A 27,500-nucleotide genomic window follows, 5' to 3' on the forward strand; every position below is an offset into this window, starting at 1 on the left:
CCTTAAGCTGAGCGTGTTTCTTCCCGGGGCAAACATTTGGTTTGTTGAATACTCCATGAGCAGATTAGCATTTCTTTATTCTGTCAGCCAGAGCTCCCTCTCTCTCTTCCTCTCACACACACACACACACACACACAGACAGACACACACATGGGTTTAGCAGATTGTGGGTGTTCTCTGGTGTGTTGCAGGGAGGTGGAGACGGGTGGAATGTTTAATATGTTATCTCCTGCCCCCCCGTGTAGTGTATCCTCCTCTTCACACACACACACACACACACACACACACACAGCTGTGGGCGCCGCGATGGGAGAGCGATTAGCAGTGTGTGCTCACGCGTGTGTGTGCGTATGTCTGTGTGTGTGTGTGAGGTCGTCAGAAATGCGCGGTTAAAGATAGAGGGACCAGAATGATGAATGCCTTTCATTAGCGCCCTGCGAGGACGCACGCCGCCAACAGTCACTTCATGAAACCAATAAGCCCCTTGTCAGTGGTCCACTGTTGCCTTGGCAACCGTCCACAGGGTGCAGTGTGTGTGTGTGTGGGGGGGGGGGGGGGGGGGAATTGAATGAACATCTGTGCCTTAGCGTCCTTGGCGCTAAGCTAAGGCATGTTAGCCCACATGCTTGATAAAGGCACGTGGGCTAACAAGGTGCGTGTCTGTGTGTGTGTGTGTGTGTGTGTGTGTGTGTGTGCAAGTCTATTGTGTTGGTCGCGGTGCGTTCAAGGACCGCGCCTCCTCGGGCCTTTCAGACGCACTTATGTAATGAAGCTAATTGTCGCCACTGCCAGGCTTTTTCTTTTGTGTGTCTGTTGTGTTCCTCTCTTCAGTCCCCTGTGGGATGAATGGAGGAGTTGCAATGAAAGGATTCTTTTTCTTTTTCTTCTTTCTAAGCGACGACCCGAAAGCGCTCGAGGTAAAAAAAAAAGTCTCTTGAACAAAGTCCTTGATTATGTTTCTGTACGTTCAGGAAGAAAAGATGGAGAATGATTTCCAAACGAGGCTCCGCTTCCTCGACCTTTACGAGGAGTTGCTCGTTGAGGTTAAACAGTTTATTTGTTAGCGCCGTCGCACTTCTTTTTTTGTCTTTTTTTTGTTTTTCCCCACCGCTCAGAGGCAGTCCGTCCTCTTTTGTGAACGCCTCGCTGCTCTTTTAAAACAAAGACGAAAGAAAAGTCTGCATCCGGCGTGCAGAGGAGACACAACACAACGTCCAGTATGAAATCCAACACAACACGCAACTCAACACGCAACTCAGCGTACAACACAACGTGCAACATCACTTTGCAAAACACTCTCAGAACTAAAATTTGCTGAAAAAAAACTCTCCCGAAAAAAATAATAAAAACGCTCTCCAAAACAAATCTAAAAAATCTAAAAAAAAAAAAGAAACATTTAAAAAATTTGCTGTATAAAAAAAAAAATCGGTCTCAGAAGTCAAATTTGCTAAAAAAAATAATAACGCTCTATAAAAAAATTTGCTAAAAAAAAAACTCCAAAAAAATAAAAACGCTCTCCAAAAAAAATGTATCTAAAAAAAAAAAAACATTTAAAAAATTTGCTGCAGGAAAAAAAAAAGTCAAATTTGCTAAAAAAAAAAAATAATAGCGCTCTATAAAAAAAAATGCTCTCCAAAAATTTGCTCTAAAAAAAAAACGCTCTCCAAAAAAAAAAAAACGCTCTCAACAAAAAAATTGCTCTGAAAAAAAAAAACGCTCTCAAAACTGAAATTTGCTCGAAAAAAAAAACGCAATAAAAAAATAAAATTTGGAAAAAAACAACCTGCGCTCTCACTTCCAAGAGGTTGTTCCGCTGCTTCTCTTCCTCCGTCTTCAAAGAGTCATTTCTCTGATGTCTGCGACGCACCAGGGCCCCAGCGTCCATCTTTGAGGACCTTCACGGCAGCTAACAGTTAGCTAACGCGGCTAGACGCGCGGTCATTCTGAGTGGGGGGGGGCAATATAATTATGACGTGCCGGTAAATGAATTGCTCTCGCCGTGTTCTCCACACTCGCTTGTACCGCCTCCGGTTGTCTCCGCAGCTAAATTAATTTGCCTTGATGTTTTCTTCTTTTTTTTTTTCAAAAAGAGCTAATTTGCTCGCTAATTAATGTAATCAGACTGGAGAGAGAGAGAGGAGGGGCTGTGTCTCACTCAAGGAGAGACACCTGTGCACACAGACACACACACACTGACAGCTCGACATTATTTGCACACACCGAGATGTGCACAGGTGCAAGCGCCCGCCAACCGCACGCTCAGCCTTCCTCCTCCTCTTCCTCCCCTTCCCCCCCCCCCGACGGAAAGTCTTCTTCATCGACACTTGCGGCACGGCAAAGGGCAGCGTAAAAGGTTGAGAGCGTGAGGTAGCGGAAAGGTCGAGTTAAAGGTCCCGCTTTTCCTTTTTTCTTTGTTCCCTTCTCTCCGTCCGCCGTGTTGCCGGGTAAGGAGAGCTTCCCAATGAGCGAGGATTCATCCGTCAGCGGTACCGTTTAATGGAGCATTCGATTAAGAGAAGAGAGACACATCAATGGACATTTACCAAAAAAAAATGAAGTTCAAGCTAGATGCAGTTCCTGCAGACTTTTGCCCAGAGGAAATGTACAGCAAGTGACATCAAACATGTAAAAAAAACAGTAACACAACCAGCATTTCACGCAATGCCCTGTGACCCTCTGTGTGAAAGGTGTCATCAGTAAATCCACCAGCAAGTCAGTTAGTCAAGTACATTCTGGTTATAGGTTGTAGCTTCTTCTTTTTGGGGCGAATGGAATCCAATAAAAAATGCATTACATGCCGCAGACCAGTGTAAATAAGCTTTGCACATTCAATTTACACCGGAACATCGACAACAAGGATTTACGATGGAATTAACATTTTTTTCCAGACTCCATCCAGAAAACAGGCAATTTAAGGTGATTTAACTGCTGCACCAGACTCCATCCAGAAAACAGGCAATTTAAGGTGATTTAACTGCTGCACCAGACTCCATCCAGAAAACAGGCTATTTAAGGTTATTTAACTGCTGCACCAGACTCCATCTAGAAAACAGGCTATTTAAGGTGATTTAACTGCTGCACCAGACTCCATCCAGAAAAAAGGCAATTTAAGATGATTTAACTGCTGCACCAGACTCCATCCAGAAAACAGGCTATTTAAGGTTATTTAACTGCTGCACCAGACTCCATCTAGAAATCAGGCTATTTAAGATGATTTAACTGCTGCACCAGACTCCATCCAGAAAACAGGCTATTTAAGGTGATTTAACCGCTGCACCAGACTCCATCTAGAAAACAGGCTATTTAAGATGATTTAACTGCTGCACCAGACTCCATCCAGAAAACAGGCTATTTAAGGTGATTTAACTGCTGCACCAGACTCCATCCAGAAAAAAGGCTATTTAAGATGATTTAACTGCTGCACCAGACTCCATCCAGAAAACAGGCTATTTAAGGTGATTTAACCGCTGCGCCAGACTCCATCCAGAAAACAGGCTATTTAAGATGACGAGTGAGCAGATGATTTGACGGCTACAGTTTCGAGTTGTAATTGTTTTCACATCTCCAGCGTCTGGTTCTTGTCTCCTCCAGAGCTCGTCCGTGTCTCCCTCGGCCAGTTTTCGGAACCGCGAGAAGCACAGGAGCTCCAGCGACTACTCCTCCGACAGCAAGAAGCAGAAGACGGATGAGAAGGAGTTAGCCTCCTCGCGCTATGTGAGTCAGAACAATTGTTTAAACGGGATAACACTGTGGTTGCAACCTGTCAATCACCTGGTAGCCCCGCCCCTAAAGCGTCCCCTGCTTTATGGTCTATTTGACTCTAAATGAGCATAATGTACTAAATGAACATCATGCTGTATGAAAGAATAAACTAGAGATTAAGACACAAACTCATGTTTACAATGTTTACTGAGGGAATACATCAAGAGAGAAGTAGAGTCATTTATATAGACTTCTATACAACCAGAGGAGTCGGCCCCTGGTGGTCAGGAGAGAGAATGCAGCTTTAACACATGAATTATAGACTTCTATACAACCAGAGGAGTCGCCCCCTGGTGGTCAGGAGAGAGAATGCAGCTTTAACACATGAAACATAGACTTCTATACAAACACGTTCTCATTTATTTTCCTTACTTTAGGGCGTTAATTAAAGTCTTGATTTTATGATCAAACCTTTTATATGAACGTATGTGCAACGCAGAAGACATTTTCAAGCTTTATTAGCATTATTAGCTGTATTAGCTTGTCCTCTCATGTGTTCGACCAGGAAAGTGACGGAGAGAAGAGCGACGACAACTTGGTGGTGGACGTCTCCAACGAGGTACGACGCGGCGAGACGGCGCCTTTTGTTTTTTTCAAAAATAGAAAGATAGAAAGAAAGAAAAATAAAAATCCATCCTTCTCACGCCGCCACAGGATCCCACGTCCCCGAGAGGAAGTCCCGCCCACTCGCCCCGGGAGAACGGGCTGGACAAGAGTCGCCTGGCGAAGAAGGACGCGCCGCTGAGCCCGTCGTCCGTCGCCTCCTCCAGCAGCACGCCTTCCTCCAAGTCCAAAGAGATTAATTTGGTGAGTCATCGGCGTGGAAGGAGAGAGGGGGGGGGAATAGGGAAATCACAGCCCACTTCCTGTTTGTCATTTCTCATCAGGGTGGTTCTCTTCTATTTTTAGTACCTGTCGGTAAGAAGATGATATACCCTTGTGCTTCGCTATTAGCGACGTTTAGCTATTAGCAACGCTTAGCTATTAGTGACGCTTAGCCCCCCCCTTCTTCCCCTCGAGTTCAAACCTTCTCTTTGGGCCGCAGAATGAGAAGTCCACGACGCCCGTGTCCAAGTCCAGCACCCCCACCTCCCGCTCCGACGCCCCGACGCCGAGCAGCGCCTCCACCCCGGGCCCGAGGTCAGCGCCGGGGAAGCCGCCGGGACTCGAGGCGCTGGGTGAGCGCCGGCAAAAAAAAAAAAACGGAGCACAAATCCGATGATCGCGACTTGTACGAGAGCCTGTGTTTTATTTAATTCTTCTGCTTCTTCTTCTTCTTCTTCTTCTTCTTCTTCTTCTTCTTCGTAGCTCCCGGCCTCCGGACGCCGCTGGCGGTGCCGTGCCCGTACCCGAGTCCCTTCGGCTTGGTGCCCCACCCGGGCATGAACGGAGAGCTGAGCGCGGCCGGCGTCGCCTACACCGGCCTGCACAACATCTCTCCTCAGATGAGCGCCGTGGCCGCCGCCGCCGTGGCCGCTTACGGACGCACACAAGTGGTACCTCCGAGCGCACACACACACACACAGTACAATTCAGTCCATTAGAATTCATGACATACGCCCATGCACAAAAAAACTGATGCACTTTGTTGAGCGTATATTGTGAAACGCAGGAGGCTTTTTTAAAAAACTGTCCATCCACAGATACATACATATATACACATACAAGGTAAAAGTATGTGTTGCAGAGGTGTTAAGTGTGTGAACAATGTTGTGTACGTGCTACACTGTTCCTTTTTAATCAAAATGAAATCAGACATCGCGTCGCTTTAGGCGTTCTCATCATTTGCTTTCGCTGCTCATTCCAATCATGATTATTTTAAATGTGACGTTTCTGGGAAGAAATACTCTTAATACTTTTCTTTTTTGGGGTCCTAATCATACGGAGGAATGTGCGTGTAGTTTCGGCGGGTGGTTACGATTACAGTTATCTTCAGTCGGCACTGATTGAGACAAAAACATCCAGATTAAAGCGAGACGTCCGGGTTGCACGTCAGCGACAGCACTGGCTGTACGTAGCTTTCAGATTAGCTTCTACTCAGGATAGCAGCTCCACTTTTAGTATAACTTGCGTGTTTTTGGTTGTAATCTAATCTACTCCTCTAACTCCTTCTCGTGTTCCCTAGGTGGGATTTGATCCTCACCACCACATACGTGTCCCCGGCCTTCCCCCCAACCTGTCGGGCATTCCCGGTGGAAAACCGTATGTTAACAAAATCACGTTTCTTCTTCTTCTTCTTCTTCTCTTGTCACACCGTACCTTTTTACCCCACATTTCCCCCTCCGCCCTCCTCTCTTCCCGCCTCCAGGGCTTACTCCTTCCACGTGAGCGCCGACGGCCAGATGCAGCCCGTGCCTTTCCCTCCGGACGCGCTCATCGGCCCGGGCATCCCGCGCCACGCCCGCCAGATCAACACCCTCAACCACGGGGACGTGGTGTGCGCCGTCACCATCAGCAACCCGACGCGCCACGTCTACACCGGCGGCAAGGGCTGCGTGAAGGTGTGGGACATCAGCCACCCGGGGAACAAGACGCCCGTGTCCCAGCTGGACTGCCTCGTGAGTGCGCCGAGCGGCCGCGTGGCGCTAGCTTGACGCCGTTTTAACCCTGTGTGTGTGTGTGTGTGTGTGTGTGTGTGTGTGTGTGTGTGTGTGTGTGTGTGTGTGTGTGTGTGTGTGCATGCTGCCATGCATAAAGCACTGTTTGCAGCAGTGACACAGCACCTGTAGTTGGTGTCACAGATACACCACGCCGCTCATTGGAGGAATATGACTTGACAAGCTAACAGGCTAACTGTCAACAGGTTAACTGTCAACAGGCTAACTGTCAACAGGATAAATGTCAACAGGCTAAATGTCAACAGGCTAACTGCTAACAAGCGTACTGCTAACAGGCTAACTGTCAACAGGCTAACTGCTAACAGGCTAACTGTCAACAGGCTAACTGTCAACAGGCTAACTGTCAACAGGTTAACTGTCAACAGGCTAACTGCTAACAAGCGTACTGCTAACAGGCTAACTGTCAACAGGCTAACTGCTAACAGGCTAATTGTCAACAGGTTAACTGTCAACAGGCTTAATGCCAACAGGGTAACTGCTAACCAGCTAGCTTCTAAAAGGCTAACTATCTCAGTCCCTCCCTCATTTTGATGAAAGTAGTGACAGACAACATTTCTATTAAAAAATGATGATTAAAAAAAATGGTTTTAGACATTTATTTCCATGTATAAACCAATTTCCATCACCAAAACTGCTAAAGTTAAAATTATGTTTTCACAAGAAATTTGAAGAATTTCCAAAATTGCATTACATTTGTCATATTTTCTCTTTACAGCATTGGTGCCTCGTTATATAGAGAGCTGAGATTGTTCTGCAATTTTAGATATAACAAATGTATATATATATGTATATATATATATATATATATATATATATATATATATATATATATATATATATATATATATATATATATATATATATATATATATATATATCTCATATTTAAGTGCCTGTAAAAGGTGAATTTAAGACATGATGTAAACTCAAGCTAAAGACCCTGATGTTAATAAAACTAACCCCCGTCTGCGTCTCGTCCCATCAGAACAGAGACAACTACATCCGGTCCTGTCGGCTGCTTCCTGACGGGCGCACGCTCATCGTCGGGGGCGAGGCCAGCACGCTGTCCATCTGGGACCTGGCCACGCCCACCCCGCGGATCAAGGCCGAGCTCACCTCGTCGGCGCCGGCGTGCTACGCTCTGGCCATCAGCCCCGACTCCAAGGTCTGCTTCTCCTGCTGCTCCGACGGGAACATCGCCGTGTGGGACCTGCACAACCAGACGCTGGTCAGGTAAAACGTGGACGTCTTGACAGCTTAAAACAGGAAATGGCCTTTAAGGCCTTTTCCTTTTTAGCGCCGTTCACACAAGACGAAGCGCAAATATTCATGCATGTCCCTTTTTTGGGGGGATCTGCAGGCAGTTCCAGGGCCACACCGACGGAGCCAGCTGCATCGACATCTCCAACGACGGGACCAAGCTGTGGACCGGAGGCCTGGACAACACCGTGCGGTCCTGGGACCTGAGGGAGGGCCGGCAGCTGCAGCAGCACGACTTCACCTCCCAGGTAAACCGCACGTTTTGGGGCCGCGTGTCACATGTCGGTTTGCTTTCGCGCCACTTTTTTCCCTCCATTCTTTGGTGAAATACAGTAAATGCACAAGTTGTTGAAAAAGGGTCACACATGGGCGATTACGCTCTCTGGTTTTTGTAAGCTCGGGTTCAGAGCGTTTAAAACCCCGTAAAGGTCAGACTGTGCTCAAATACCTTTATCGCTAATAGCACTGGCAGGTAAGATATTTAGTTGTGTTTTTTTTTTTCGAGGTCAGGAGAAGAGCAGCAATAATAGACCATTACTGCAATTTTCCGCTGAAAAAAAGAAAAGAAAAAGACCCATTTTGCAATCTCAGTGTGCACTGAGGTGGGTGTGCGTTAGCGAGCGCTCAGAGAGGGTTGGGGTTAGCTCACGCTATCCAATAATATCTGTTCCATCCCCTTCCACGCAACCCCTCACCCCCCTCCCCAAACAAAAAAAGGAAATAGATTTGCGTTCACCGGGTTTATAACGCCATCAGGCGTCTTCGTCGTCTAGAAAAGAGATTGTCGTGATTTGTTTTTAAAAAAGGAGAATTGACTCAACCGTTCACCCACCTCATTTTCCTGATGCGTAATTGCTGCTGGCAGGATATGTTGCACAGCTAATACGATTTGAGAAACTGCAAAAAAAAAAAAAAAAAGCCATCTGTTTTGACAGATTAGTACAAAAAAAAGGGCCGATGACGGCGAAGAGAAGCGCAGCAGCGGATGTTTGCCAGCACTCGTAGATGTGTTAATGTCAGCGGCCGCCCCCGCAGACAACACACAGTCTACATCACGCACTGAAGAAACAGAGCAGGCTAATGCTAAACTAAACGGCAATCAGGCCCTCTTGCGTACAGGTGGGAGGAGGAGGGGGGGGGGGGGTGACCACACCGCCTTCATTTTGATCTCACATCCACACCTGTAAACGTTAGTGACCGCATCTTGCAGAAATACGGGCGTAGAACGGACATTAAACTGCTTTTCCTCGCTCATTTATTTCACTGGTACCAAAAGAGAATGGCGGACGGGCGGCCAGCTAGTTAGCTCGGTGGCTCGTCCTTCTCCAGAGGGGCGGGGGGTGTGAGGCGGACCCGGCGCTGCTGCTGGCCACGGGACGGCTCTCAGTAACCACTGTTGCGTTAAAGCTAGCAAGCTAACTAACTAACCAGCTGTCTGCTAGTTAGCTAGTTCCACCAATGCTTTAATGCATTTGGTATCTGGCATGCTAACTAACCAGCTGTCTAGTAGTTAGCTTGCTAGTTAGCCAGTTCAACCAATGTTTTAATGCAATTGGAATTTAGCAAGCTAACTAACCAGCTGTCTGCTAGTTAGCTTGCTAGTTAGCTCGTTCCACCAATGTTTTAATACATTTGTAATCTTTCATGCTAACTAACCAGCTGTCTGGTAGTTAGCTTGCTAGTTAGCTCATTCCACCAATGTTTTAATGCATTTGGATTCTAGCAAGCTAACTAACCAGCTGTCTGCTAGTTAGCTCCCTAGTTAGCTAGTTCCACCAATGCTTCAATGCGACATTAGTTACAGAAAATTAGTCGAACAAAGGTGTGGTAACGCCACCACGCTGCTGCTTTTTAGCCTCAGTGAGTCAGCAACCTGCCGTAAGTCGGGTTTAGTTCATGTGTAAATTAGCCCGCTACAGCGCCGGCAAGACATGAAAATGGCCGACACTTTGACCCCCCCCCCCCCCCCCGCTACGCTGCTGTGAAGGAGAACGTCCGCTACAGTTCTATGCTACAGCGTTGAAAAGAAGAACAGAAATATAGACGTCTGACAAAGTACTGTGGTACTTCCTGCTACAGTTAGCGTCTTCAGGACATACGACACACACACACACACACACACACACACACACACACACCAGCTGGTAATAAGAGATAATGTTTTATATTTACATGCACTATAACGGTCGGGTTTCCCGCTGCAGATCTTCTCTCTGGGCTACTGTCCAACGGGCGAGTGGCTGGCAGTCGGCATGGAGAACAACAACGTGGAGGTCCTGCACGTCTCCAAACCAGACAAGTACCAGCTGCACCTGCACGAGAGCTGCGTGCTCTCGCTGCGATTCGCTCACTGCGGTAAGAACCGCGAACAAAGCGCTGAAGGGACGAGACGCACGCTCCAAGTGTCGACTCGTTCTGTGGAATTAAAGCATTAAAGAATTCTCTGACTTCTTCTGTCGCGCTCCACTTTGGAGGAAGCGAAATGTTCCAACGCCCCGACAACATTTTGACTTGTTGAGACTCCTCCATTTGGCTTTTTTAATTAATAGATTAAAGAAAATTTAAACGTCTTTCAAGTGAACCAGATTGCTCCATCTGACAAAAACTAATAACATGTGCAATCACTTTGTTAAAACAATGCAAATACAGTTATTTATGTGCAAAAAATAACTCATATTTGGCCAAAAAGATGAGCAAGGAAGCCGGTTGGATCCCTGTTTTCTCCCCATTGTTTCACTTTGAAGTGTCCTTGAGCAAGGCACTGAAGCCCCAGAGCTTCACAGCAGCGCAAAGCTCCTTCATTATTAATGATGGTGACATGCAGAGAATAATCCCCCCACTGTGGGATTAATAAAGGATTCCCCACCTGTAATACCTCCGCGCCCCACTAGAGGGTCGCGCCCCACAGTTTGAGAACCACTGAATAAATGTCATCAAAAATGATGTTCACATTGTCATCACTCAACGTCCAACATGTTTGTGACGACTAACTTCTTTTACTTTGAACCAAGTCGACAAACTTCAGGACTCGCAGACCAGACCCACTCCTTCGGTTCTTACCTTTCACAATAAAAGCCCTCGACACACACCTGTCAATTGACTTAGCGGCTGACACTTTGGACCAGACGATGAAATACACAATCAGCTTTATTGTGTCATCTCCATGACTTCTTACACGATTTTCAGGTTGAAAAAAATAAAATAAAACTTTAAAGAGCCACTTCTAGTCAGTGTTGGTCTTCACCGCAGCGCTCACTGCATTGAAACGCGTTCCCTTCACGTTGTCTAATGTGTATTTTGTCGTCCTCTGCCAGGCAAGTGGTTTGTGAGCACGGGAAAAGACAATCTGCTCAACGCGTGGAGGACCCCGTACGGGGCCAGCATCTTCCAGGTGAGCGTGCTGAAGAACGCCACGCGAGAACACAACGCACAAAACACACACACACACACACACACACACACACACACACACTCTCTCTTCACACGTCCACGCCTCTTTTGTGTGTTTCCCCCTCGCCAGTCGAAGGAGTCGTCCTCGGTGCTGAGCTGCGACATCTCCATCGACGACAAGTACATCGTGACGGGCTCGGGGGACAAGAAGGCGACCGTGTACGAGGTCAACTACTAGGAGGCGGAGGCCGCGAGGGCGGAGGCTCCTCCGTCGCCCGTGTACAGTTTTTAACGTGTATATTTAAAAGAAGAAACGGATTTTGGGCGGAACCAAACAAAAGCAAACTCAAGTCCTTTCTTGGACCGTTCTAGCTGGTCGTGGATCAAAACAAACAAGCACAGAGATTGTTTTTTTTTTCCTCTTCTTTTTTCATACCGAGTGGTTTTCTTTTGATGAGTGAACGTCCGGAGAGGCCGATGTTCCTTTTTCACTTTCAGGCCTTTTTTATTCAACTTTATCCGTCTTTCAAGCGGCTCCATCCTGATGCGCAGTCTCACCTTCAGCTCGCCGTGAACCCGACGGCGCTTCAAAGAGCGGAGGCCAGAGCAAGAGACGCCAGAGAGGTTTTTATCTCTTAGAGTTAAAGACACTTAGCTAAGAAAAGGGTCGCTGTGAGGTCGATGTAAATATCACACAACCTGGAACATCCTGATACTCTGCCCTCGCTCACCTGGATCAACACTCAACAAGTATTTATTTATATACGTGAGAGCTTACTGTCGGTACTTTGCATACTACTTTTCTAACGTTTCAGTTATTACCCAACACATTCTGACTCCCAACTCGTCAAATTACGGCCCTGAGATTCAAACTACGACGCTCCACGGCTCCTTTTATGATCGAATCCCAGTGCTGTTCTTGGCAGAGTCGATTGGTTAAAGGTCAGGCATTGACCTCCAGTAGGTAAGGGTCACACACACACACACACACACACACACAGGTGAGCACTACCTCGGTGAGCACGTTTTCTTGCCAGGAAAAGCAGCAGGATTCATAGTAAAGCTCACATTCCCCTTCCAGCGCCAGTTCTGGACCGTTTCCACCCGCTAACATGCGCAGTGTCTCTTTCAAAATGAACTTCCGTCTTCACAGGAAGTAGACCCGCCGTGGTAGATCAAAATGTTTGTGCGAGACGAGTTGGGAGTCTGGGTTGTAATACCTCGGCCCAGAATCGTCAAATTCATCATTCAACACGAAAAAAGACATAATAAATAACAAAAAGGCGTTCTGAATATTGCGAGTGACCTGCGACCTCACCGCTGGACAAGCTCGGCTGGCTGTTTCCCCATTTTGTTTCACAGATTTTATGCTAAGCTAAGCTAACCGGCCGCTGTCTGCGTCTACGTATCGACCGCTCCCACGTGACCTACAGCTTGAAATGCAGCTTTAAACGACCTTTTGATATTTATTTTCTACCGACTGTGTTCCATCAATGTTTTTATTTATTTTCCATCTTGTGAGGCGTGTGTGTGTGTGTGTGTGTGTGTGTGTGTGTGTGTGTGTGTGTGTGAGTGTGTGTTGAACAAACCAATTAACTCGATGACCCTCACTCCTGCGTGACCTTTGCTCTTTCCTGCCTCCTGTGGGCGCCTGCCGGCTTCTCTTTGTGACAGATTCAGTGTTTTGGAAGTCGACCAGCTCTCCGTAATCCTGCCTGAAACTTTTTTTGGGGACCAAAAAAACAAACAAAAACAGTGAGATTTCTCTTTTACACTTCTGTTGGCTTGTAGGAACAACACAGTGCCTTTTACGCCGCTGCGCCACTGACTCGTCCCCACGGAGAGGAAAGGTGACTTTTAAAGGACGGATTTTATATTGAAAAAAAAAGAAATCAGTCGTGAGGAAAAAGACCCGGATGGTCCAGTCCGGTTCGTACCAACTGTCTGTTTTCCGCTCTGACGTCATCAGGACCAAACTGCGCTTTGTGTCGCGCGTGAAATACACTTTCCCGCTTCAGTCCGTGTGTTTGATGCCAGAAAAAAAACGAAGCTTTAGAAGCGACGATATCCTCCACTGTGCTTTTTCTTTCTGCCTTCGTATCCTCGTTGTACATTGCATAAACGCAGCGATTTCCCCGAGTGAGCCTGTGATCTAATTTGACAAAAAAAACAAGGAAAGTGGCGCCAAGAGCTCCTCGTAGTCGTTCACCGGCTGTAGCGGACGTCTTTCCTGCCTCATGCTACGTTCACACCAAAAGCGTTACGAATATTCACACAGCTTTACTCGCGAGAGTTTACACGCTCGACTTTATGTGATTAATTTACGTCTGAAAGTACTTAACAAATGAATTTACATATTCTCTGAACCTTTAGCCAGCCACTCAGAAACGGGTAGCGAACTAGCGAACTAGCGATAGCGAACTAGCGATAGCGAACTAGCGATAGCGAGCTTGTTTGAGGCCTCAAAAAAAAAAAAGAAGGAAAGTGGCCCAAGAGCTACTCGTAGTCGTTCACCGGCTGTAGCGGACATCTTTTCTGTCTGATGCTACGTTCACACCAAAAGCGTTGCGAATATTCACACAGCTTCACTCGAGTGAGTTTACACGCTCGACTTCATGTGGTTAATTTGCATGTGAAAGTAGGCGTGGCTTATCTCCGTGAAAACAGTTACTTTCTCCGCCGTCCACCATGGAAATAACCACTTGTTCTTCTGTATACTTGTTGAGGAAATACCACAAACGTGGGAACATCAAACGCCATCGTGTCGGTTCATATTATTTTCCGCACACAGCTCCGACTCCTCGTGTTTGGGTTCATATTATTTTCCGCACACAGCTCCGACTCCTCGTGTTTGGGTTCATATTATTTTCCGCACACAGCTCCGACTCCTCGGATTAAACTTAAACGAGACGACTTATCAAATGAATTTACATATTCTCTGAACCTTTAGAGAACCACTCAGAAACGCAAAGTGAACTAGCAATAGCGAGCTAGCGGTAGCGCTCAAGCTAGCATGTTGGAGGGGTACAGACCGGTCCATGGTCTAAAATATCCATCGTGTTACTTTTTCAATCTCAAACCTTCCTCACCTGCGAATCCAGACGGAGAAGAAGGCAGCGGGGAACAGAGAGGTTTCCAGATGTTTTTCCATCTCTGCAGTTTTCTTCTTCAAACTGACGAAGACGAGCGCCGCCGTGCTCAGATCAACTATTAACGACCTGTCTGAGTATTTCACTGGGAGGTCAGTTAGATGTAGATATTCATGTTAGTTTGGACTGGAGACGACATCTTATATTCATATCATTGTGTGTGTGTGTGTGTGTGTGTGTGTGTGTGTGTGTGTGTGTGGGTGTGTGTGGGGCAGACGGATGTGTATTCCAGAAGAAACTACTGCTTATAACCGCTCTGGTGTGAATGCAAAGAGGCCTTTTTGCAGCAAAACTGCTAAGAGAAGCAGTCCAATGTGTGTGTTGCCCGATGTAAGATACTACACTGTACTGACTGATTATATTTGTAAATTTATTTGACATTGTACACTTGTTTTTTTTCACGGTGTTCGCCTTATTCTGTGCTTTCAAATTAAAATGGCGGCTCGTCGCTCGGCTGCTCTCAGACGCGTCGTACGATCTGGACTGAATAACTCGCTGTGTGGCCGACGCCCTCGTTAATAGTGTGTGTGTGCGTGTGTGTGTGTGTGTGTGGGGGATAAACACAAAGTACACTTTGGTTCTACCTACGCTGTGTGTCAGGAGTCAGACCTCGACGTCTCTTCTGATCGCTACGAGTTAGCTGGCTAACGTGACGAAGTGTTGTACATTGATTTGTAAGTTTTTGAGGGTTCAGTGGAAAGAAACTTCCTGTTAGCTAGTTCTCTCTTTCTTTCCCCTTCAATACAAAATGCCTTTGGTCTCTCTCTCTCTCTCTCTCTCTTTTCTAGTCTGTGGTTGGTTTTATTAAATTATTGTGTGGAGTATTTTGTCTCGAGACTTTCTGAAAAGTTGAGTGACGACAATTCAAGGTTCAAGATGTATCCAGTGGTGGAAGAAGTACTTGTACATGCTCCTTAAGTCACAGTGGAACGTGGTATAAATACTCTGTTCTCAGTCAAATTCATTCAAAATGTTACTTAAATAAATTACAAAAGTATTAAAAACTATATACTTAAAGTGATCCTCATGCAGAACGTCCCACTTCAGATATTATATATCTATTATCGTAAAAGTCGGGCTACTAGCCGCTCCTAACTTCGATGGATGCTGCCACTGTAGCAAGCTAGCACTGCTGCTAGCTAGCTGCTGCTAGCTAGCTGCTGCTGCTAGCTAGATGCTGCTGCTGCTAGCTAGCCGCTGCTGCCCAAGTCGGATGTAGAGCCGAGGCTGGTCCCGCTACCTTCGATGGTTGTCGGGGAGCTAGCCAAGGAGCTAGCAGCAGCGCTAACTGCCGGCAGCGGGGACACCCACCGAAGGTACTAGCGGCTTGTAACCCGACTTTTACGGTATAATATTTCTTTATAATCATTGAGGCGTCAATGGTTCAACTGTTCAACGGTAAAGACGTTGTTTTCTAGTAACTTAACCCTGTTAAGTGCAACGTTTGCCTCTGAAATGAACTGCAGCCGAGAGAAGAAGAGAGTAGCATGAAATGTAAAAGACGGGCACTCGTTCACTTACTACCGCCGAGTACAGCTGCGATTCTGTGAGAAAACTGACAAAAGATTTGGGTTGAAGGTACTTTTTGAGTCCTCTCGACTCGCCCAAGCTGAAGGGAATAACCTTGTTCTTCTTCTGTGGTGTTGCGGTGTGCATCAAAGAAGGCTTTTTCTTCTTATCTTTAAAGGATATCTCTGGCGTTCTGATCGTCTGAGAAGTGGATTGCCGGTGTGATGGATTGATGACGCGGGTTGACCTGCAGCCGTTGGCAGCAGACTCCTTCCTTCCTGCAAAAAACAAAAACTATTCAATATTCATAACGCAACACTGAACTTGTCCGACGTTTTTTTCCACGTATTTCATTCCTCAGTTCGCACATTTGTGCACGGCAACCTGTGAATGGACTCATTAAGCACCTGCCTGTTTCCCGTGCACGCCCGGGGCATTAACATTCAAACGCTTTCCTTGACAGTCGCACACAACTATCGCACAATTACACACAGCGGCTCCAGCCGACCGGCTGCCGGCCGGAGCGGACGTCTCCTTTTTTTGCGTGAAAGGTTGCAAACCTCCTGTCCTCAAAAGACACGTACAGCTCGGTCCTGTGGCGGAAAAACAACCAGAACTTTTATTTTAGTTTCTCCTTTTGATTCACTTCCTGTTTCAGCTGTGGACTTAGCACCAGAGCTACTTTCACACCCTCCTTTCCTCTCCTTTAGCTCCTAAACCTGCCTCTGAGTCCTCCGCTTCAACAGAAACGTCATACCTGCTGATGGTATGAGTTCAGATCGATGACGAGGCACTTTCAAAGCTTTTTATTCCAACTTTTACTGTTTATTTTTCTTCATTTGGAACCCCACAAAGGGAGCAACTACACTCTTAAAAATAAAAATGCTAACTTATTGGGTTCTTCGGCTTGTTTCCATGGGATAACCATGTTTCAGTTCAGGGTGGAATTTGAACTTTTAACCCGTTCGAAGGGTTGTTGTACCTCGAACCACCCAGAACCCCTCCATGAGCGGTGCTATGGAAAACCCTTCTGTGGTGTAAAGGTTCTCCACCCAGAGCCGCTACAGGTTCAACACCCCTGGATACGATCCGCAGAGGCAGATGTGGACGGATTACCGAATGTGGCTCAAAGAGTCAGCGGCACCTACAAAATGTCCCTCGAAGAGACACAAAAAAAGACCAAAACGACGGAAAAGAGACGCAAAACAGCTGCAACGGCAGAGGCAGGACCTTCATCAGCACTCACATTTGCATTTAAGAGTCAAAACTCACCTTTTTTGGATGCTCGGTCCAAATGAAACACAGATTTGTGGACTCATTGTGCGACACTACGCTCTCTTCTCCAGTCGTCTGTAAAATAAACCACCGCCAGCGGCCTTCCATCATAAACCACGTTCTAGTTTTCTCCTCTTTGGAGGTTCTCCGTTCTCATCCAGAAGGGTCGCAAGAACCCGAAACTTCTACTGACAATCCTTTTATAGTCCGAGCGTTTCATCTAGAACTCACCCAGGTGGGTTCTACCAACATCTCCTTTATATCACAAAGATTTGATCTAAAAACCACCCGAGATGTTCCACCAAGAAGCTTCTTTTATCCCAAAGGTTTCATCTAGAACCCACCAAAAGGGTTCGACCGATATCCCGTCGATAGTCCAAGACTTTCATGTAGAATCCTCTTCCTCTTCTATCAACAAAAGCTTCTTATATTCAAGAGCCAGGGCTTGTTTGCTGCAACGCAACCCACAACAATCATGGTTTAAGCCCAGTTTTTTAAGGGTGTTTGGGGCCATGGTTTCAACAATCCTTGGAAAAGGGTTCATAATGAAACCAATAGTCTTACAAGCACCCTTAAAATCCCTTTTATTCTAAGCAGGGTTCTTCTGAACCCTCAACTTTTCACCTACATTCAACATAAACTATCACAAGCCCGTATTAGAGGATGATATGATCAACACTGACATCGCAGGTAATCGTCTACGTCCTCTAGGTGTGCCAAACTTTTTTCCCAGGAATAAAAAACCAAACCCTCTGGACTCTGACTCGTACTCCACATATCAAGTGAGCTGAGAAACGAGTGTTTTTTTCGAGTAGTTTCAATGTGGCGTTTTTAGTGCGAGCTGACGGGGTCAACGCAGCCTCCACCGGCGAACCCTCCCATTGTGTGAACGCGCCGCGCTCTCGTTTCCCGCCGAAGTGGATTAAGTGACGCGAGCGGCGGGGCTGTGGAGGAGGACGCCCCGCCATTAGCGTGAATGATACTCCCGTTACGGCTCTCCAACCCGCACTTCAAACGACCCGAAAGTGGGAGAGAAGGAGGAAAGGTGGGGACGCCACGCGGGGAACGAGCCAACCCTCCTTCAACGCTTTATATCGAGGGCGCTCGCGGCGTGCAAATTGCCCACTTTCCTGACAGACATAGAAGTTGGATTAAACAAACAAAGCCAGGCGGCTTCAGGATCCGTTGCATCACTTTGCTGGTAGATTTGGCTCAAATTGGCCAAAATGTACCTTCCCACAGTTTCACTTCACTCGGATGTTGAAAGTACGTGTGTGTGTTTCAGACCTTGGCGGCCATGTTGGCGTAATGTTTTGCAAAGTGCCACTTTAGGGGAACCATTACGATCCTCTCTCCTAACTTCAGAGCACTGTGAAGAGTCGCTCTCCATGAATTCACTCTCGGAGCGCTCGACGGCGCACGGCGGAGTCTCCTGAAGAGGATCGGCGTTGCAACGGAGTGAATATTCGCCGCCGTGCACAAGCCGTGTGAGGCTTTTCGTCCTCTGGGACTCATGAACGTCTGGACAACGTTGTTGTTGAGATATTTCAATATGGACCCCGAGTGATGCCCAACTCGTCGCACACCGTCAAGGCGTCGCTTTCTAGCGTTGCTCCACGTACGGTGCTGAAGCCTTCAAGGTCCCGCCCACATTTCTACAACAGCGCCACACGGCATATGCAGAAGCTCCTGAACGTTTTAATACCCAGCATGCCTAAATCAGACAATGTTTTGCCATAAAATAAGTATTTCTTTCCATTTTTGAACTGAGCGACAGTTTTTTGACTGAATATCCTTCATGACATGCCAATACTTTGTTTTCCTGTGATTTTTTTCTATTCTTTAGGTCCTAATCTTTCCAAAAAGATGCCTTATCAATAAAAAAAGAGACCAGAAATGACGCTGTTTTTTCCACGTAGATGAATCGCTGTAACATGTGACTGCCGGTAACGGTCACAAGCACGAGGCGTTGACTGGATCAGAGAAACTAATAAAATAATAGAAATCGAGGGCTAATATTTGCCCACATTTGTGTGTGACTTTATATTTTTCCGCGGCAGAATGAAATCGCATCAGAGTGCTGGATGTTGCCACCGCGCTGACATTCATGCCCACCTTTTTTTACATTAGCGGAACGAAAGTTCACGCAATGAAAGTTCATTTCTGTCCGCCGCTGCCCCCAGAAACACAATATAAAGGATGCGAGAAAGGATGATGCTCCGAGTGCTGCTGCCGCAAAAAGAAAAGAAAAGAAAAGCAAAGTGTCTTCTTGCCTCAGTGGGAGGACGAGACCGATGAAAGTGACTTCACGTGAATAGAGATTTGTTCCTTCGGGCCGGAGACGGTTTCTGCTGCTGGGATCATATCAGCGCTTTGAGAGGATTCACGGCTTTGTGTCACCTCTGAACTCACACAACGCACACAACTCACACAACTCACACAACTCACACAACTCCTTGTGTCTGACTTGCTAACATCGGCCCTCGTTCCTCACCTTGTTCGTCAGAGAGAGAGAGAGAGGGAGAGGGAGAGAGAGAGAGAGAGAGAAAGAGAGAGAAAGAGAGAGAGAGAAAGAGAGAGAGAGAAAGAGAGAGAGGGGTTTTGGGAGGACAAACAGTCAGATATGGACACACACACACACAGATTATCACACAGAGAGATCCAATGCAAGATGTAGGAGGCAGGAGGTAGCATACAGGAGCTAGGATACAGGATGTAGGATACAGGACGTAGGAGGTAGGATACAGCATGTAGGAGGTAGGACACAGGAGGTATGAGGTAGAATCCAGGAGGCAGGAGGTAGACTGTAGGATGCAGGAGGTAGGATACAGGAGGTAGAATACAGGAGGTCGGACACAGGATGTAGGAGGTAGAATCCAGGAGGTAGGGTACAGGTGGTAGGATACAGGAAGTAAGAGGTAGGACACAGGATGTAGGAGGTAGAATACAGGAGGTAGGAAGTCGGATACAGGAGGCAGGAGGTAGGACACAGGATGTAGGAGGTAGAATACAGGAGGTAGGAAGTAGGATACAGGAGGTAAGAGACAGGAGGTAGGATACAGGAGGTAGGAGGTAGGATACAGGAGGTAGAATACAGGAGGCAGGAGGTAGAAGGCAGGAGGTAGGATACAGGAGGCAACAAGCGGTCCTGGTTCCTACCTTCCTACCTTTCCGTCCAGCCCTCGCGTGTCTTTTCACCGCCTCCCTGCTCCCCGCGGTCATCAAAGCTCTTTGTGCTCGGCCTCTTCAGCGAGGAGAGGTCAAAGGTCACGGCAGAGCAGCGAGAGCTCGGACGAGCGAGAGGGCTCAAGGTCGCTCGCGGAGCGGAGGATCGTGCGTTTACCTTAAGAAAGCGTTTGAGTGGAGGTCACGGACGCCGGCGGCGCCGCGTGGAGGAGGAAGCCTCTCGGGACTAAATGAACTAAAAGCTCTCGAAGCTTTTCAAAGGCTCTTCAGCCCGGCACTCTGCCTCAGGTACGCTCGCTCCAACAGCGCCCCGCGGGTCAGGAGGGATCCCTTCTCTTTAAGCTTTTAGGCTAACTCCGATTCTCACTGGAAAGCAACTTTTACTTCTCTTCTCTACAAACCAGACGAGGCCTCTCCTCTGTGTCTGCCTGCACGCTGCTGCAGCCGAAGGTTTTCTTTAGAGCGCGTGGCTTTATTCCTAAAGGCTTTAAAACTCCCACTTATGGTTAAGAAAAGATTAGAAATTAATTGAATTCAATACTGGAATGGGCCATATTTTGTTAAATTTAAAATGTAAATTAAGAGAGTTTAGCAAGAGAAAGGGTTGCCAAAAAAATACACGTCTCTCATAGAAAGCTCTACCCACACACACACACACACACACACACACACACACTGCATTGATTTTGTGTGCGTAATGCCTGTTAAATCCACATGGTGGCAGTATGGCGCTGTAATTATGTTTTTCTCCTCGGCGTCTTGGTTTCCATCCTGTAAACGCACTGCAATGTACAACTGAAATGCTATTAAGTTAATGTTTTAATTATATTTCATTTTTAATTACAGAAAAGAAACAAACCACATATTTTTGCGTAATGGATGACCAACATATGGAACATAAGCAGGGAGTTGTATTGCTTTTTTCGGAACTCTCAACCATTTAAATTACATACATTATTATATATTTTTAATTGACCTTGAGTTCAAATTAATCAAATATGTTAATAAGATTATTACAACAGTTACATAACTGAGTCGTTTTGAGGTTTTGAGCGCACACGGTTTGTAGAGACAGCGGGTGGCGCTGGAGAGCTACCGCAGAAGAAGACGTAGAAGAAGAAGAAGAAGAAGAAGAAGAAGAAGAAGAAGAAGAAGAAGAAGAAGAAGAAGAAGAAGAAGAAGAAGAAGAAGAAGAAGAAGAAGAAGAAGAAGAAGAGGCTCAGTGAGCTAGCAAGCTAGCATCCACAAAGTGCACGGTTAGACATGCATGTACGACATGGTTGCGACATGCTCCTACAGGCGGCCAGGCCGTGGCTGCTCCGCTGCAGGAGTCTCCCTTTGGCCGGCTCGAGGTCTTACTACGCCGAGAAAGTCGCTTCGCTCGGGTCTCAGCCGGACAAACAGTCCCCTGAATACCAGGTAAGTTAGCCCGCTGCTAGCGTCGGTTAGCCCGCTGCTAGCGTCGGTTAGCCCGCTGCTAGCGTCAGCTAGCCGAACGTCGCGACTGCTAATGTCAAAGTAAACTAGCTACACAATAGACAGGTAAACGTAAATGATAATAAAAACACGTTAAAGTCAGCTAATGTCGACAGGCATTACAACTATAGTTTTATTTGTCTGGTTTTATTTTGATCCCAATCCATGCATAGCTAATTCTAGCTAGTTTACTGTCTGCAAGAGGTCAACACCTTGAGCTGTTTGTGCTCAGCCTCAAGCTAGCCAGCCCGTTCATTCATTTAGTGCCTAAATCATTGCAACATCTACTATAAACACTTTTATTTGTTTAACTGTAACCCATGAAAAAGTAATCAGCGTTACTTTATCACGAACATAACACATCTATAACGTTTTCAGGATAGGAGTAAATAAGGATTAAGGAGTTGCTGTTTTTAGTTTTCAATTAATGTTGAAGGTTTAAATGCTTCCGTGTTGAAGTTACACATTAATAATGTTAATCACAAGCTGCATCATTATCACTGTTTGGTCAATAGTGTCCACATTCAGAGCACGTCTCTGGATGGCGACACAGTCACTTAGACTTTTAATATTTCCAGCTTTGAAAAATAGACAAAACAAAGGTAATCATGTGTATCTGGTGTTAAGTTCCTGACCTCTGTCCTCTAATTCCCTCTTGATAAAGTCAGTTGTGTGAGTGACGATTTCATCGCTTCCTTCTGTTATTAAAGTGATGCTTCGTCCTCCACAAGTTGTCGGAAAAAAATCAAACGTGACCAACAAACTGGCGTCTTGTGTTTCAGGAGAACTACGAGCGCATGCAGGTTATTGTGGACCAGCTGAAAAGCCGGACGGAGAAGGTCAAACTGGGTGAGTGAGTGTGTGTTAATGTGTGTGTTGTTAGCAAGTCAACGCTTCATGTTTTTTCTATTGTTTTATGTATCCAGGTGGAGGAGAAAAAGCCAGGAGACTTCACACCTCTCGTGGGAAACTGCTGCCCAGAGAGCGCATCGACAGGCTGCTGGACCCAGGGTCAGTGTCAGGTCATACACTATCATGTCGTATAGTATCACGTTATATGCTATCACATTATACAGTATCACGTCGTACACTATCACATTATACAGTATCACGTCGTACACTATCACATTATACAGTATCACGTCGTACACTATCACATTATACAGTATCACGTCGTACACTATCACATTATACAGTATCACGTCATATGCTATCACATTTTTCTTTGCAGGAGTCCGTTCTTGGAGTTCTCTCAGTTTGCAGCGTACGAGCTTTATGGGAAAGAGGAAGTCCCAGCTGGCGGCATCCTGACCGGGATCGGCCGTGTCTCAGGGTAAACCGTCTGTTCTTCTTAATGCATATTAAACATCATGACTAGATGCAGAATATTCACATTTTAACATCATGGTCATCACAATGGGGAGTTACATTCATGGAGATTTCCCCTCGAGCCCATTTTTCTTCATTCGGGTTCTTCTGTCTCTCGCAGGGTGGAGTGTGTCATCGTCGCCAACGACGCGACCGTCAAAGGCGGCACCTACTTCCCCGTGACGGTGAAGAAGCACCTGCGGGCGCAGGAGATCGCCCGGCAGAACCACCTGCCCTGCATTTACCTCGGTGAGTCCGACCGGGCCCTTGTCCCTCCGGCAAGTTCTTCAGAAACTTGGCCGCCAACATCCGCCTCGAGGATGAATTTGGAGGTTGAAAAGGTCACAATCACTGCGACATCCGGAGAGAATTTATTCATATTTTTTTTTAGCGAGGACATCCGCTCGAGGCCGTAGTTCTAGTTGTTAAACACACATCTATTGAGAAAAGCATCAGTTTTTTTGGAGTAGACTCACATGTCTGAATGCTGCTAAGGAGTTACAGGCATTTATTTATAGTTTAGTCCTTCATAGTCTTAATAGTTACTAATTTATGTTGTCTTTATGTTATATGTTGTTCTTTTTTTAAATGTTTAACTGTTTTTTGCACTTTATTATTCTTACTATTGCACAATTAACTGTATGTTGGACAGAAGAGAAACTTACTTTTGATCTTCTGTAAGTTTGCACATTGCACAAAATTGATAATAAAAATGACTTTGACTTTTTAGCTTTTTAAATCCAGATGTCTTTAACAGACACTTAGTAATGGTACTGTTAAAGACTAGAGTAACAGTGTGTGGACTAAAGAGGAAGGAGATGATTAAATGCACACATTTGAAAGAGGAAAAGAGAACTGTTGTCTGTCAGTGACTTTATAAAACAAATGTTTTCTTTGTGATTTGTTAACATCAGTACTGAAATCTTCTGTGACCTTTGTTTAATGTGTCTTGTTACTTCCTGGAAGTCTTTTCCTCCAGGAAGCGGTTTGTCGTGGTGCCGGACGTTAACCGTTCATCACGATCTCTGACTTCTCCCTCGTGTTTTGTGTTCCCCGTCTCCTGCAGTGGACTCCGGAGGAGCAAACCTTCCCCGACAGGCCGAGGTCTTTCCGGACAGAGATCACTTCGGGCGTATTTTCTACAACCAGGCCCGGCTGTCCTCGGAGGGAATCGCTCAGGTACGTTTGCCGGCTTTGTTCGCTGCGTTTCGTCCTAAAAAAAAAAAAACACAGAGCAGCTCGCCCCGTCTTTTAACCGGCCCCAAAATGGCGTCTATATATGTAAAAGCACTGCCGTAAGGTATTTGTCTTAGGGGGAGACATCCGTGCCTCTAAGACGAAAATGTAGTATGAATGTGACTGGATGAGGCTGCAGAGGAGTCGGGTTTGCTTCTATAAACATTACTTGGTGCTAATATTGTCTCTAATATTGATTCAAATGATCTATCTATCATTCAAGGCTTCTCCTCCTGTGTCATATATCGTTTTCTGAGGTTTTTCCATCTCTTTCTATATTTAGTCTTCCCACTAGATTTCTGCATCGCAAAAGTCCGACTCCAGCCGCCCATCGAGCCGTTCGTTCGTTCATATTTTCACCTTTTTTTCCTTCTCGACTTCTCTCCAGATCGCGGTGGTGATGGGCTCCTGCACCGCCGGCGGCGCGTACGTCCCCGCCATGGCGGACGAGAGCATCATCGTGCGGAAGCAAGGGACCATTTTCCTGGGAGGACCTCCGCTGGTCGGTACTGCAGATTAAGTGTTTTACAAACAAGTTGATAAGCACAGGAAGTGTCTCCCTCACAGCGTGTACTTTTGGGTGCTTTTTGGTTCATACAAGCTGAACTCGGCGTTCTTTACGGTCATGGAAAACCATGGAATTCTTTAAATGGTTATTTCCAGGCCTTGAAAAAAGAAAATGATCCCAAAAGTTGTGTAAAAGTCATGTAGATGTGTTATATTCATATGTTCATGACGTTCATTTAGTTATAAATAATGAATCTGCTTTTAAAAGAAAGAGGCTCAACATATCAGCAGCATACATACAGGCATCTATATAAATGTTTATTCTTTTAATCAAACTATTGTCTCTCATTCATTTGAGTCATTTAAGGTTTACTGTATGCTTTGAATCCTCATTGTTAGTTTAAATACTACATTTTATCACTTTTTACTGTTCACACACACATTTCACACCATGTTTGATCATGTAAATGTGGTTTAAAGTCACAGAAATGTGGTTTAAAGTCATTAAATCTTTTTTTAAGTCATGTAAATGTGGTTAAAAGTCCTGTAAACCATTGGTCAGGATGTGTGTGAGCTCTGTGTAACAACCAGCATCAGACTCCTGTAGATCTGCTGCTCTCTCTCTCGCTCGTTGCCTCGTTGTTTGAGGCTCTCGGTGCTTCTTTGTGTTCGCAGGTCAAAGCCGCCACCGGGGAGGAGGTTTCTGCAGAGGACCTCGGTGGTGCTGACCTTCACTGCAAGTAGGAAGTTACAGTATTTTCTTCTGCTTTTTAGATCAGTGTTCATCAACTTTAAAAGAACTGTGACGCTGCGCTCCGTGGGACTGAGATTACGAGACACAACCGTAACGAGAGAAACCCGACCCCCCCCCCGAGCTAACTCTTGACGCGACCTTGGTGTCGAAGGTCGTGAACTCAAGCGTGATGGAGAGAAGCTCCGCCCCCGCCGTCCTGCCATAGCAGAATTCAACATGGCTGCCGGTCCGCCTGAAAGAGCTTCATTCAGACACTCGTCCTGGAGGAGTCGGAGCTGTGTGCGACAGTTTAGGTTAGCTAGTGAGGCTACGTGCCGGTAACTTGGGGGTAACGTAGCCACGCCCCCTTTCTGCCATGAGACCGGGTCAGTTCACGTTAGCTAGTGAGGCTACGTGCTGCTAACTTGGGGGTAACGTAGCCACGCCCACTTTCTGCCGCGAATGTTTTTACAAAACGTGCAGAAACAAATGTCAGGTTACGGATTTTAAAAGTTTTTTTTCCTTTCGTTGCCGCATCGCGTCACGCGCTCTAACAGGTGATGGATCGTTTCTTTTTTTTTTGTGTTTATTTGACAGGAAGTCCGGGGTGACGGACCACTACGCGTTGGACGATAACCACGCGCTCCATCTGGCGAGGAAGGCGGTGAGAAACCTCAACTACAGGAAGAACATGGAGGTCAGTCGGGGCTCGGTTTATATTCCAGCGCGTTAAACGCCCGTTGACTCTTTCCTGGTGACGCTGAGGTCCGTGTTGCTCCCGCAGGTCAGCATCGAACCGCCGGAGGCCCCGCTGTTCCCCGCCGACGAACTCTACGGCATCGTTGGAGATAACCTGAAACGCAACTTTGACGTCAGAGAGGTATTTGTCCAGATTCCTGAACATCTAGACGAGTTATTAAATGTGTTGTTCAGCTTTTTATGTTCCAGTGGAGGCTTATCATTTAAATCTCCTTGTTTAAAAGATTGTACAGTTCAAACACACCGTAAAAGTCGGGTTACAAGCCGCTACTACCTTCGGTGCAGCTAGCTCCACGCTGTACCCAGCTAGCGCTGCTGATAGCTCTCCACTTGTTTTCGCGAGCTCCCTGCTAGCTCCCTGCTAGCTCCCTGCTAGCTCGCCAACAACCACCGAAGGTAGTGGGACCACCCCCGGCTCGACGCCCGACTCGGGCAGCTAGCGAAAAGCTAGCAGCAGCGGAGGCTAGCAGCGCTAGCTTGCTACAGCGGGGACACCCACCGACGGTAGGAGCGGCTTGTAACCCGACTTTTACGGTTCGTGTCACCATTTGATTGCACTGTACCAGCTTCTAGCTTCACAACAAACACAACGCGCAGTACAACATTACAACGTGGTGACAAAAACACACAAGACTTTGAATTTGTAAAACATTTAATCGCATTAAAATCCACTCTGCAGCTCGACGTTAATGGTCGCCGCTCCCTAAAGTGACTTGAATGAACTCGCGTAATCAGACACGTAGACTTATTATAATTTATTCCTATGCATGCTCAGATTGAATCACCGTGATCATGTAAAATGTAGTTTTTGGTGAGAAACTCAGACAAAATAATCCACTTATGGTTTTAACTGTCCAACACAAACTCTGAGCAGCATGCACTATGTATATGATATGTATAAATACCCCGAGATACTGTTTATGACTGGAATTTAGTTTTTCATAATCTCTGTGGACTAAATTTACCATTTACTGGCCCCGCGGAGATATTTCCGTTGATTTATTGTCGCGTCGCAACCAGAAAACGAGACTGATGGAGCACAGACTCACTCTGCAGCCCTGATAATTATGAAAAACATCATTTAAACCCCAGAATGCACCGTGTTTAATGCTCAGCTGTCGTCTCGCCGTCAGGAGTCGATAACGGGCAGCCGGCGCCGCTCTCTTTGTTCTCTCTCTCTCCGGCGGGCGTTGCCAGATGTTCTCATTTGCTTTAAAGCTCCGTGCCTTGTGTTGTGGCTGCAGCTCGTGGAGCGTTAGCTGCCGCTAACCG

At 46.4% G+C, this 27,500-nt stretch overlaps 2 protein-coding genes across 4 annotated transcripts in view; both read left to right on the top strand.

The window, feature by feature from the left end:
- LOC137799429 (transducin-like enhancer protein 4) overlaps nt 1-12,316 on the top strand; it is a 19,947-nt gene extending 7,631 nt beyond the window's left edge. For 2 of the 3 annotated variants that reach the window (XM_068596217.1, XM_068596218.1), the window contains exons 5-16: nt 3,592-3,714; nt 4,268-4,321; nt 4,417-4,569; nt 4,808-4,940; nt 5,071-5,258; nt 5,888-5,964; nt 6,071-6,320; nt 7,366-7,613; nt 7,741-7,888; nt 9,845-9,995; nt 10,955-11,031; nt 11,161-12,316. In XM_068596217.1, the coding sequence (XP_068452318.1) occupies nt 3,592-3,714; nt 4,268-4,321; nt 4,417-4,569; nt 4,808-4,940; nt 5,071-5,258; nt 5,888-5,964; nt 6,071-6,320; nt 7,366-7,613; nt 7,741-7,888; nt 9,845-9,995; nt 10,955-11,031; nt 11,161-11,268 (1,710 nt within the window). In that variant the 3' untranslated portion in view covers nt 11,269-12,316. Of the gene's footprint in view, nt 1-2,130; nt 2,147-3,591; nt 3,715-4,267; nt 4,322-4,416; nt 4,570-4,807; nt 4,941-5,070; nt 5,259-5,887; nt 5,965-6,070; nt 6,321-7,365; nt 7,614-7,740; nt 7,889-9,844; nt 9,996-10,954; nt 11,032-11,160 lie in introns of all 3 variants that reach the window. The other variant, XM_068596219.1, reaches the window with a different exon arrangement.
- Nucleotides 12,317-21,356: 9,040 nt separating this feature from the next.
- The window catches only part of mccc2 (methylcrotonyl-CoA carboxylase subunit 2), a 10,621-nt gene continuing 4,477 nt past the window's right edge, over nt 21,357-27,500 (top strand). The window contains exons 1-10 of the mRNA XM_068596215.1: nt 21,357-21,568; nt 22,408-22,474; nt 22,552-22,636; nt 22,857-22,958; nt 23,115-23,242; nt 24,060-24,172; nt 24,618-24,731; nt 25,412-25,476; nt 26,067-26,166; nt 26,254-26,349. Coding sequence (XP_068452316.1) covers nt 21,413-21,568; nt 22,408-22,474; nt 22,552-22,636; nt 22,857-22,958; nt 23,115-23,242; nt 24,060-24,172; nt 24,618-24,731; nt 25,412-25,476; nt 26,067-26,166; nt 26,254-26,349 — 1,026 coding nt within the window. The 5' untranslated portion in view covers nt 21,357-21,412. The remainder of the gene's footprint in view (nt 21,569-22,407; nt 22,475-22,551; nt 22,637-22,856; nt 22,959-23,114; nt 23,243-24,059; nt 24,173-24,617; nt 24,732-25,411; nt 25,477-26,066; nt 26,167-26,253; nt 26,350-27,500) is intronic.

The sequence above is a fragment of the Clinocottus analis genome, unplaced genomic scaffold (assembly GCF_023055335.1).
Source record: "Clinocottus analis isolate CAN_PGR_092001 unplaced genomic scaffold, fCliAna1.0.p SCAF_35, whole genome shotgun sequence".
Classification (NCBI taxonomy): domain Eukaryota; kingdom Metazoa; phylum Chordata; class Actinopteri; order Perciformes; family Cottidae; genus Clinocottus; species Clinocottus analis.